Source organism: Chiloscyllium plagiosum, unplaced genomic scaffold (genome assembly GCF_037043375.1).
Source record: "Chiloscyllium plagiosum isolate Xiang-an unplaced genomic scaffold, Cpla_swu_hap1 HiC_scaffold_47, whole genome shotgun sequence".
In the NCBI taxonomy this organism is placed as follows: Eukaryota; Metazoa; Chordata; class Chondrichthyes; order Orectolobiformes; family Hemiscylliidae; genus Chiloscyllium; species Chiloscyllium plagiosum.
In genome coordinates, this window is record NW_028270185.1 from 3,094,867 (window position 1) to 3,106,253 (window position 11,387).

Below are 11,387 nucleotides of genomic sequence, written 5' to 3' on the forward strand. Positions count from 1 at the left end.
ACAGGAAAAAGCACGATGGCTCAGTGGTTAGCACTGATGCCTCACATTATCAGGGACTTGGGTACGATTCCAGCCTCGGGTGACCGTCTGTGTGGAGTTTGTACCTTTCCCTGGGTCTGTGTGGGTTTCCTCCCATAGCCCAAAGATGCGCAGGTCGGGGTGGATTAGCCATGGGAAATGTGGGGTTACAGTGATGGGGTGGGTCTAGGTGGGATGTCCTTTGGAGGGTGGGTATTGACTCGATGGGCTGATTGGCCTGCTCCCACACTGTAGGGTTTTTATGATTATAAAATGCATCTATACAAACCTCATGATATCTCAAAGTGCTTTACAGTCAATGATGTCCTTTTGAAATGTAAGCCCTGCTGCATGTAGGAAACATGACAGCCAATTTGTGCACAGCAAGATCCCACAAGCAGCCATGTGACAGACGATTAAATACTCTGTTTGCAGTGAACCTCACTGCCTTTCCCATAATCCCATTGGGCTGCTCCCTGATTAGGGGGGAGTCCGGCGGTGAATTTAACCTCAGGGTCAGTCCTCAGGTGAGGGGTAATGACAAGAAGATGGGAACTTCACGGTAACCTCAGCTGGGGTGGGAATTGAACCCATGTTGGTGTCATCCTGCATCACAAACCAGGTGACTGAGCCCATCTTTTCACATCATGGCCGTGGAATCGTTTAATCTCACCTGAAAGGACATAGGAGGCCACCTTTTAACCTGTTGTCTGTTTAACTTGGTAACTCTGAGAGTGCAGTACTCCATAAAACCACACTGGGAATGTCCACCCTCACTTCAAAGTCATGATTCAGAGAGAGAGTTAGTATTGAGGGATAGGGGAGTCAGAGAGAGTTAGTATTGAGGGATAGGGGAGTCAGAGAGAGAGTTAGTATTGAGGGATAGGGGAGTTAGAGAGAGAGTTAGTATTGAGGGATACGGGAGTCAGAGAGAGAGTTAGTATTGAGGGATGGGGGAGTCAGAGAGAGAGTTAGTATTGAGGGATACGGGAGTCAGAGAGAGAGTAAGTATTGAGGGATAACGGAGTGAGAGAGAGTTAGTATTGAGGGATAAGGGAGTCAGAGAGAGAGTTAGTTTTGAGGGATAGGGGAGTCAGAGAGAGAGTTAGTTTTGAGGGATAAGGGAGTCAGAGAGAGAGTTAGCATTGAGGGATAGGGGAGTCAGAGAGAGAGTTAGTTTTGAGGGATAGGGGAGTCAGAGAGAGAGTTAGTATTGAGGGTTAAGGGAGTCAGAGAGAGAGTTAGTGTTGAGGGATAGGGGAGTCAGAGAGAGAGTTAGTATTGAGGGATAGGGGAGTCAGGGGTTCGGGAGAACAGGACAGTGGAGTTGGAACCACAGCGCGCTCAGCCGGGACCTTATTGATGACAGAGTAGTTTCAAGCACAGTAGTTCCTTTTCCCCGGTCTTTTAGGCCTCAGTCAGGGTGATTGGGAATGCTCAGTGATTTAACAAAGCCTTCCAGAAATCTGAAACAAAAATTGACAGTGTTGGGCAAACTCAACAGGTCTGGCAGCATATATGCAGAGAGAAAACAGAATTAACTCTTTGAGTCCAGTGACCCTTCCTTGAAACTTGAAATGGTTCAGAAAAGATTTACAAGGATGTTGCCAGGGTTGGAGGATCTGTGTTACAGGGAGAGGTTGAACAGGTTGGGGCTGTTTTCCCTGGAGCGTCAGAGGCTGAGGGGTGACCTATAGAGGTTTACAAAATTATGAGGGGCATAGATAGGATAAATAGACAAAGTCTTTTCCCTGGGATGGGGGAGTCCAGAACTAGAGGGCATAGGTTTAGGGTGAGAGGGGAAAGATATAAAAGGGACCTAAGGGGCAACTTTTTCACGCAGAGGGTGGTACGTGTATGGAATGAGCTGCCAGAGGATGTGGTGGAGGCTGATACAATTGCAACATTTAAGAGGCATTTGGATGGGTATATGAATAGGAAGGGTTTGGAAAGATATGGGCTGGGTGCTGGCAGGTGGGACTAGATTGGGTTGGGATATCTGGTCAGCATGGACGGGTTGGACCGAAGGGTCTGTTCCATGCTGTACATCTCTTCGACTCCATGACCCTTGTTCAGAGTTGGTCAGAGTGAGGAAAAGCTGAAAACTGGAGTGAGCAGATACAGGGAGATGGAGCCCAGAGAGAATGAACAGTCATAAAGTCAAAGGGATGGATGATGGTGGGGAACGTGCGTGGGTTGAAATGGGTTGGCTATGCTAAAACAGTTTTTTAATTCACTCATGGGACAAGGGTGTCACTGGCTGGGCTCAGTATTTATTGCCCATCCCTAATTGCCCCTTGAGAAGGTGGGGGTGAGCTGCCTTCTTGAACCGCTGCAGTCCGTGTGCTGTGGGTTGACCCACAATGCCCTTAGGGAGGGGGTTCCAGGATTCTGACCCAGCGACACTGAAGGAATGAATATATACTTCCAAGTCAGGATGGGGAAGGTCTTGGAGGGGAACATGCAGGTGGTGTTGGTCAGGTGGACCTTGCAGAATGGGTTCCCTGATTGGGGCTTTTAATCTGGTCCAGTCAGGGAGCCCCGGCTGATGGAGATAAACAGGAGAGTCAGGGGTTCTGCTCTGTCGAGGAGCCAGCTCTGAGCTAGCTGGGTCAGTGTCACATACTGCGCACAGGGAGACGATTGCCTGATGGTATTGTCACTGGACCGTTAATCCAGAGATCCAGGTAATGTTCTGGGGACGCAGGTTCAAATCCTGCCACAGCAGATCGTGGAATTTGAATTCAATAAAAATCTGGAATTAAGTGTCTCGTGATGACCATGAATTCATTGTTGATCGTTGGAAAAACCCATCTGGGTCACTAACATTCTTCAGGGAAGGAAACTGCCATCCTTACCTGGTCTGGCCTACACGTGACTCCAGATCCACAGCAATAGGGTTGACTCTTAATCATCTCTGGGCAATTAGGGATGGGGTAATAAATGCTGATTTTGGATCAGTGGTGCTGGAAGAGCACAGCAGTTCAGGCAGCATCCGAGGAGCAGCAAAATCGACGTTTCAGGCAAACGCCCTTCATCAGGAATAAAAGATTAATAAATGCTGGTCCAGCCAGTGACGCCCTCATCGTGTGAGTGAATAACAGAAAGGGTGACATGGCGACAGGATACCAATCTCTGTGGAGTTATTTCACTCTAAAACCATCAAATTCCATATTGAGTCCTGAAGGCTGCAGGGTGTCCGAGTGAAATGATTTTATTTGATGCAGCTGGATAAATGCTGCAGGCAGGTTTATTGTTATTGAGCACCAGTGAAATGTGTGAACAAGCCTCACAATCTAGAGATAGCCTCTTGATCTGCACCTCCGGAACATTCTGCAGGAACGGAAGCTTTGCCAAATTATCTCTATCTGGCTCTGTTGCTGCTTTGGAAGGCGCGTCACAGACCTTTGATGCCTCCTTGCTTCCTGACCCAGACAGATGGTACAAAAAGGGCCATCATTTCCCTCATGGAAACCAATTCCGAATGTTTGGGATAATGCTGTGGGCCACAGAGAAAGGGATTAGCAGCAGCCCGGAGACCGAGCTGGTTAGTGACAGAGGAGACTGGGACCCGAGGAGGGATTTACAAGCTGCAGGGCTGGTTCAGAACTAGCAAGGAGTAGGCCATCAGTCCACAGAGTGCCCTCGGAATATCCTGGTTACTGACAGTTACTGATGTCTTTGTTCAGAAGGAGCAGGAACTGATCTCTGACCCTCCTGAGCTGACATGAAACGGAATCCCGAAGTTTATTTGTAGAACAAATAAATTGATTTCCTCACTCGCTTTGATGTCGATCTTTTGAAGGGGAAAAAAATGTGCTGGGCAAAACTTTTGTTTTCTAGTCGAACACAAGAACAATTAATCCATGATAAAGATTCGCAGGTTAGGGTGGATTGGCTGTGCTAAATTGCCCATAATGTCCATGGATGTGTAGGTTAGGTGAGTTAGCCACAGGATATGTGAGGTTACAGGGTAATGTGTGTCTCGGTGGGAAGGTTAATGTGGATGGGCTGAATGGCCTACTTCCACACTGTAGGGATTCTATGATTCAAAGAGAACCGTTCCCTTTTCTTTCTTGTCCAATGCTGTTGCTTGGACCCAGCTGTAAGGAGCAGCTTCTCAGAACTCCAACATTTTTGTTAATGTGCCAAAAATATAATCTAAGGCATGTTTGGACTTCTCTCCAACAGAGTCTGTGTTAATTAAAATAACTCATGACAAACAGGCGAAGCCTTTGCTAACAGTAATGTGGTCTTCACAGAGCTGCACGTTGGGCTCTGAGTGGGCAATTTGGCAGATTGACTCTGGGGGGTATCTTGCTCGCCTCTCGCTCAGAAAGTCATGGGCTCAGGACCCACTGCAGGAGTACAATATCCAGGCTGGCACTCCAAATGCGGTGCTGAGGGAGTGCCGCACTGTCAGAGGGTCAGTGGTGAAGGAGTGCCGCACTGTCGGATGGTTAGTACTGAAGGAGTGCCGCACTGTCGGAGGGTCAGTGCTGAGGGAGTGTTGCTCTGTTGGAGGGTCAGTGCCGAGGGAGTGCCACACAGTCGGAGGGTCAGTGCTGCGGGGGTGCCACACTGTTGGAGGGTCAGTGCTGAGGGAGTGTTGCTCTGTTGGAGGGTCAGTGCTGAGGGAGTGCCGCACTGTCGGATGGTCAGTGCTGAGGGAGTGTCGCACTGTCAGAGGGTCAATGCTGAGGGAGTGTCGCACTGTCGGAGGGTCAGTGCTGAGGGAGTGCCGCGCTGTTGGAGGGTCAGTGCTGAGGGAGTGGGCACAGTCGGAGGGTCACTGCCGAGGGAGTGCCGCACATTCGGAGGGTCAGTGCTGAGAGAGTGCTGCACTGTCGGAGGGTCAGTGCTGAGGGAGTGGGCACTGTCAGACGGTCAGTGCTGAGGGACCGCCGCACTGTCGGAGGGTCACTGCTGAGGGAGTGCCGCACTGTCGGAGGGTCACTGCTGAGGGACCGCCACACTGTCGGAGGGTCACTGCTGAGGGACCGCCGCACTGTCGGAGGGTCAGTGCTGAGGGAGCGCCGCACTGTCGGTTGTCAGTGCTGAGGGAATGCCGCACTGTCGGAGGGTCAGTGCGGAGGGAGTGTCGCACTGTCAGAGGGTCAGTGCTGAGGGAGTGCGCGCTGTCAGAGGGTCAGTGCTGAGGGAGTGGGCACTGTTGGACAGTCAGCGCTGAGGGAGTGCCGCACTGTTGGATGGTCAGTGCTGAGGGAGTGCCGCACTGTCGGGGGGTCAATGCTGAGGGAGTGCCGCACTGTCGGAGGGTCAGTGCTGAGGGAGTGGGCACTGTCGGACAGTCAGCGCCGAGGGAGTGCCGCACTGTCGGATGGTCAGTGCTGAGGGAGTGCCGCACTGTTGGAGGGTCAGTGCTGAGGGAGTGCCGCACTGTCGGAGGGTCAGTGCTGAGGGTGCGCCGCACTGTCGGAGGATCAGTGCTGAGGGAGTGCCGCACTGTCGGAGGGTCAGTGCTGAGGGAGTGCCGCACTGTTGGAGGGTCAGTGCTGAGGGAGTGCCGCACTGTCGGAGGATCAGTGCTGAGGGAGTGCCGCACTGTCGGAGGATCAGTGCTGAGGGAGTGCCGCACTGTCGGAAGGTCAGTGCTGAGGCAGTGCCGCACTGTCGGAGGGTCAGTGCTGAGGGAGCGCCGCACTGTCGGAAGGTCAGTGCTGAGGCAGTGCCGCACTGTCAGAGGGTCAGTGCTGAGGCAGCGCCGCACTGTCGGAGGGTCAGTGCTGAGGGAGTGGGCACTGTCGGAGGGTCAGTGCTGAGGCAGCGCCGCACTGTTAGAGGGTCAGTGGTGAGGGAGTGCCGCACTGTCGGAGGGTCAGTGCTGTGGCAGCGCCGCACTGTCGGAGGGTCAGTGCTGAGGGAGTGCCGCACTGTCGGAGGATCAGTGCTGAGGGAGTGCCGCACTGTCGGAGGGTCAGTGCTGAGGCAGCGCCGCACTGTTAGAGGGTCAGTGGTGAGGGAGTGCCGCACTGTCGGAGGGTCAGGGCTGAGGCAGCGCCGCACTGTTAGAGGGTCAGTGGTGAGGGAGTGCCGCACTGTCGGAGGGTCAGGGCTGAGGTAGTATTGCACTGAGTTTGAGCAGAGCCCTGGAGGCTGTTTGAGGTCCTGCAGCCTGTCAGGGCTGTGCAGTGAGTGGAATGGTGTTGCATGTTGTGGATTGTTTGGCTGGATGTCAGAAAGGTTCTGTGAGAGTTAAACTATTTAACAGTTATTGTGAATTGTTTTAAAAAGAAATGGGCAGTGGCGGGTGTTTCCCCGTTACACAACTGGGCAACTTGATGAAAGCAGCACTGAAAGCTGTGCAGTTGTGCTGGGGGCCTAATTTATAATCTATCCCAGCCTTTGAGGAAGCTGCTAACGTCAGTGCCTCATGGCCAACATCCTGTAAGCAGTGGTCTATGCCTGTCTGCTCTGATTGATTTTATTTGGATTTCTCAGCTGTCTTGTTAGCCCAGTCAAACTCCTCCTGCAACCTGGTGATGTGACTATCCAGCTTACACTGTGCTACCACTAAACATTGGTTTTATTACAATCCCATAGCATTTCCATCACGGAAAGAGACCATTTGTCCCATCTGCCGCATGCTGCTGTTTCTGGGCCACATGAGTTTCCTCCCAGCCCGTTTATATTTTTTACAAGTTCTTGGGACTTTAGCGACATTGTTGAGTCAGTATTCGATGCTCATTCCTGACTACCTCTTGAACGCAGTCTTCCTTGGCTATTTCAGAGGGTAACTAAGTGTCACCCACATCACTGTGGGTCTGGAGTCACATGTAGGTCAGACTGGCTGAGGATGGGAGATTCCCTTTCCTACAGGATAGTTTCTTTATGACAATTGGAAGTGGGGTGTGTTTGCTATTTTAATTCTGGATTTGTATTGAATACAAATTTTACCATTTGCCACAGCGGGGAAAATCCTCCCAAGACACTTCTCAGAATTGTTATAAGGCAAAAACAAAATCATGAGGGGTGTAGATGAAATGAATGGCAGGTATCTTTTCCCCAAGGGTTTGGGATTTCAAAACTTAGAGGTCATATTTTAAAGGTGAGAGCAGAAAAATTTAAAAAGGATATGCAGGGCAATTTTGGTTTGTTTTGTAGAATGAGCTGCCAGAGGAAGTGGTGGATATGGGCACAGTTACAACATTTAAAAGACATTTAGATAAGTCCATGAATAGGAAAGGTTTGGAGGGATATGGTAAAAACAATGACTGCAGATGCTGGAAACCAGATTATGGATTAGAGTGGTGCTGGAAAAGCACAGCAGTTCAATCAGCATCCGAGGAGCAGGAAAATCAACGTTTCAGGCAAAAGCCCTTCATCAGGAATAAAGGCAGAGAGCCTGCAGAGTGGAGAGATAAGCTAGAGGAGGGTGGGGGTGGGGAGAAAGTAGCATAGAGTACAATAGGTGAGTGGGGGAGGGGATGAAGGTGATAGGTCAGGGAGGAGGGTGGGTTGGATAGGTGGAAAAGAAGATAAGCAGGTAGGACAAGTCATGGGGACAGTGCTGAGCTGGAAGTTTGGAACTGGGGTGAGGTGGGGGAAGGAGAAATGAGGAAACTGGTGAAGTCCACATTGATGCCCTGGGGTTGAAGTGTTCCGAGGCGGAAGATAAGGCGTTCTTCCTCCAGGCATCAGGTGGTGAGGGAGCAGCGGTGAAGGAGGCCCAGGACCTCCATGTCCTCGGCAGAGTGGGAGGGGGAGTTGAAATGTTTGGGCCACAGGGCGGTGTGGTTGATTGGTGCGGGTGTCCCAGAGATGTTGGCCAAGTGCAGGCAGGTGGCTCTAATTTAGTTTGGGATTATGGATGGCATGGACTGGTTGGACTGAAGGGTCTTTTTCTGTGCTGAATGACTCAATGACCATGATCATGTGAAGAGAAAACAGGACAAGTAACCAAAAAGGATACATGGTTGACCATTTAGGACTGAGATGAGGAGAAATGTCTTCACTCTGAAAGCTGTGAACCTGTGTGGCCAGGTGACAGGGGAAAATGAGGACTACAGATGCTGGAGATCAGAGTCGAAAAGTGGTGCTGGAAAAGAACAGCAGGTCGGGCTGCTCCTCGGATGCTGCCTGATCTGCTGTAGCTTTTCTAGCCCCACACTTTTCAAGGTGATAGGAGACAGGAAAGCCAAGTAACTGAATATATTTAAAAGGCAGATTTCTAGAGGTGAGAGAGACAGGGGATATGGGGAGAGAGTGCGAGTGTGGTATTGAGATAGAGGATCATGTTGAAAGGCACTGCAGATTCAATGGCCTATCCTTGCCCCTATTTTCTCTGGTTATTTTGGACAATGATTTAAATTTTAAGGAATGCCTTAAAGGAGGATAGACAGGTGGAGAGCAGTAGGAAAGGAATTTGACAATTTAGGATCCGGGGATCGGGAGGCATCCAGGATGTGCTGGTGGAAACTGGGAATGCTGAATAAGATCAAAGAGTATGGAACAACATCTGGTGAATTGGAGCTGAGATAGAGATCAGCCACAATTTAATTTTTTTATTTTTTTTTATTTTATTAAACAAATTTCAAAAACAGTTTACAACAAACAGTTACATTTGCAGTTACATACAAGAGACAGCAATTTTAAAAGGGAGAGGAGCAGCAAAGCCAGGCCCCAAACCCTACCATTCAAACAGTTTACAGGGACATGAGGACAAACCTCAAATCCCAGTTTCACAAAGATATAAGGAGACAACAGCAGTGAGAGTTGTACATTAGACAGTACTGTTACATACAAAAGTGCAGACAATACAGACCCAGCAAGCCAGCCACAATTTAACACTGGTGATCCTGTTGTCTGATTGGCTCAATTTAACACTGGGGATCATGTTGTCTGATTGGCTCAATTTAACACTGGGGATCATGTTGTCTGATTGGCTCAATTTAACACTGAGGATCCTGCTCTCTGGCTCAGTTTAACACTGGGGATCATACTGCCTGGTTGGCTCAATGTAACTTTGGAGGTGCTGCTATCTGATTGGCTTCTGGAGGTCCCAATGCTGAATTTCAAGTGGGTGGATCTGATTGGATCATTTAGCCACTGTCTCTGTCACCCTGGCCTCTTGGGTAGTAGGAACCACTGCTCAGCAGATATTTTGAAGGCCAAAGAAGTGTGGCACTGGAAAACACAGCAGGTCAGGCAGAATCTAAGGAGCAGGAGAGTCAACATTTTGGGCATAAGCCCTTCATCAAGTTTCTACCCTAAACGTTGACTCTCCTGCTCCTCAGATGCTGCCTCACCCACTGTGCTTTTCCAGTGCCACACTTTTGGACTCTGATCTCCAGCATGTGCAATGCTCACTTTCTCCTGGATGTTATAAGTGATGTTCCTGTCTCCTGCTCCAGGTCCATGCCTATATCATGAGCTACCTGAAGAAGGAAATGCGCGGTGTCCTCAGGAAGGAGAATAAGAAGAAGCAGCTGATCTCCAATCTGCCAGAGATCTTCAGGAACATCCAGTTGGAGCACCACATCTCAGCAGGAGATTTCCCAGACTTTGAAAGGATGCAGGTCAGTCCCATCTCATTCCACTCGGGTGAGGGGCAGGGGGAAAAAACGATATTTGTGAAAGTAACCTCTCTGTTCCTTTGTGTCTCCTCATGTGTCTGTGTTCTGCAGTTAATCAGAAACCCCCTCTATCATGACAAAGCATCTGTTCTAACTCTAACCCATCAACAGAACTGTTGTCACCAGAAACATTTCACTCCATTGCCCTGCACAGGTCCTTTTCCAGAGTTGTTTTGCTTTTATTTCAGATTCCCAGAACCTGCAGGATTTTGTTCTGGGAATAATGATCCTATTCTAACTGCCGATGGAATTCTGTGGTAATATTTTAGTCGTGGGCAGCTCCTTCATCTAATTCCTTGCCCAGATCAACCAGCCATCTTTGTAAAAAAATGTGTTCTCAGCACATGGCCATTCCTGGCTGGGCAGGCATTAATTGCCTATCCCTAGTTGCCCTGCAGAAGGTGATAGTGAGCTGCTTTCTTGAATCAGTGTCGTCCTCGGGTTTAGGTGTACCCGTGGTAGCAGAGTAACTTTTATTTGTCATTTCTACCATATACAACTGATCCAGTTAAAACGAGACAGCGTTCCTCCAGGACTGAGGGTGCTACATGGACAGCACAAACTACACAATCGCACACGGCATAAAGTGCAAAACCCGCAAGTTCCAGTGTAACAGAAGAATGATAAATAATGGGCATTTTTCTAGCAGCAATTCAAAGTCATGCAGAGAATTTCAGATGGGAAAGAGTCTGATCATACTGTGTTAAGGAGCCTGATGGCTTTGTGGAAGAAACTGTTGCACAGTCTGGCCGAGACAGACTGAGTGCTTAGATATCTTCTGCCAGATGGCAGGAGGGAGAAGAGTTTGAGTGAGGGGTGTCTGGGGTCTTCCACAGTGCTCTTAGCCTTTCGGATGCAGCGTGTGGAGTAAATGTCTGTAATGGAGGGGAGAGAGCTATTATTTCCAGGATTTTGACCCAATGACAGTGAAGAAACATAAGGAACGAAAACAGAGTAGTCCATTTGGCCCTTCAAGCCTGATCCATATTCAAAATGATCAAAAGTCATCACCCATCTCAGGCCCCTGTTCCCACTTTATCCCCATATCCTTTGATCCCTTTAACCCTAAGAAAACATGTAATTCCTTCCTGAAAGCATTCAATGTTTTAGCCTTGCCACTTTCTGGGGCAGGGAATGCCCCAGGCTCCCCACTCTCTGGGTGAAAACATTTCTCCTTGTATCTGTCAGAAATGGCCACCCCTGTATCATTAGACTGTGACCCCGTGGTTCTGAACCTTCCAGTCACTAAGAATCTCCTTCTTCCATTTAACTTGTCTAGTGCTGTTAGAATTTTATAGGCTTCAATGGAATTAACCCTTATTCTTATGAACTCCAGTGAATACAGTCCTAACTGATCCAGTCTCTCCTCATACGTCAATCCTGCCATCCCAGGAATCGGTCTGGTAACCCTTTGTTGTACCCCCTCCATCGCCAGAACATCCTTCCTGAGATAAGGAGACCAAAACTGCACACAGTACTGTGTGGTCTCACCAGGTCCCTGTACAATTGCAGCAAGACATCCCTGCTCCTGGTCTCAAACTCTCTCACTCTGAACGCCAACATCCCATTTGCCTTCTTCATCACCCGCTGTACCTCCATGCTTACCCTCAGCGACTGGTCTACAGGATACCCAGGTCTTGTTACACCTCCCCCTTTCCCCCATCTATCGATATTCAGATAGCCTACCTTTCTGTTTTTATTACCAAACTGGACAATCCTCCTTTATCCACTTATCTCCTGCGTCTTCCAGGCATTTGGCCGCTGACTCAGCCA

General features: G+C 49.4%; 1 protein-coding gene across 1 annotated transcript in view; it reads left to right on the top strand.

Moving 5' to 3' along the window:
- LOC122542678 (EH domain-containing protein 2-like) overlaps positions 1 to 11,387 on the top strand; it is a 56,771-nt gene that overhangs the window by 41,074 nt on the left and 4,310 nt on the right. The window contains exon 4 of the mRNA XM_087984024.1: positions 9,393 to 9,557. Coding sequence (XP_087840150.1) covers positions 9,393 to 9,557 — 165 coding nt within the window. The remainder of the gene's footprint in view (positions 1 to 9,392; positions 9,558 to 11,387) is intronic.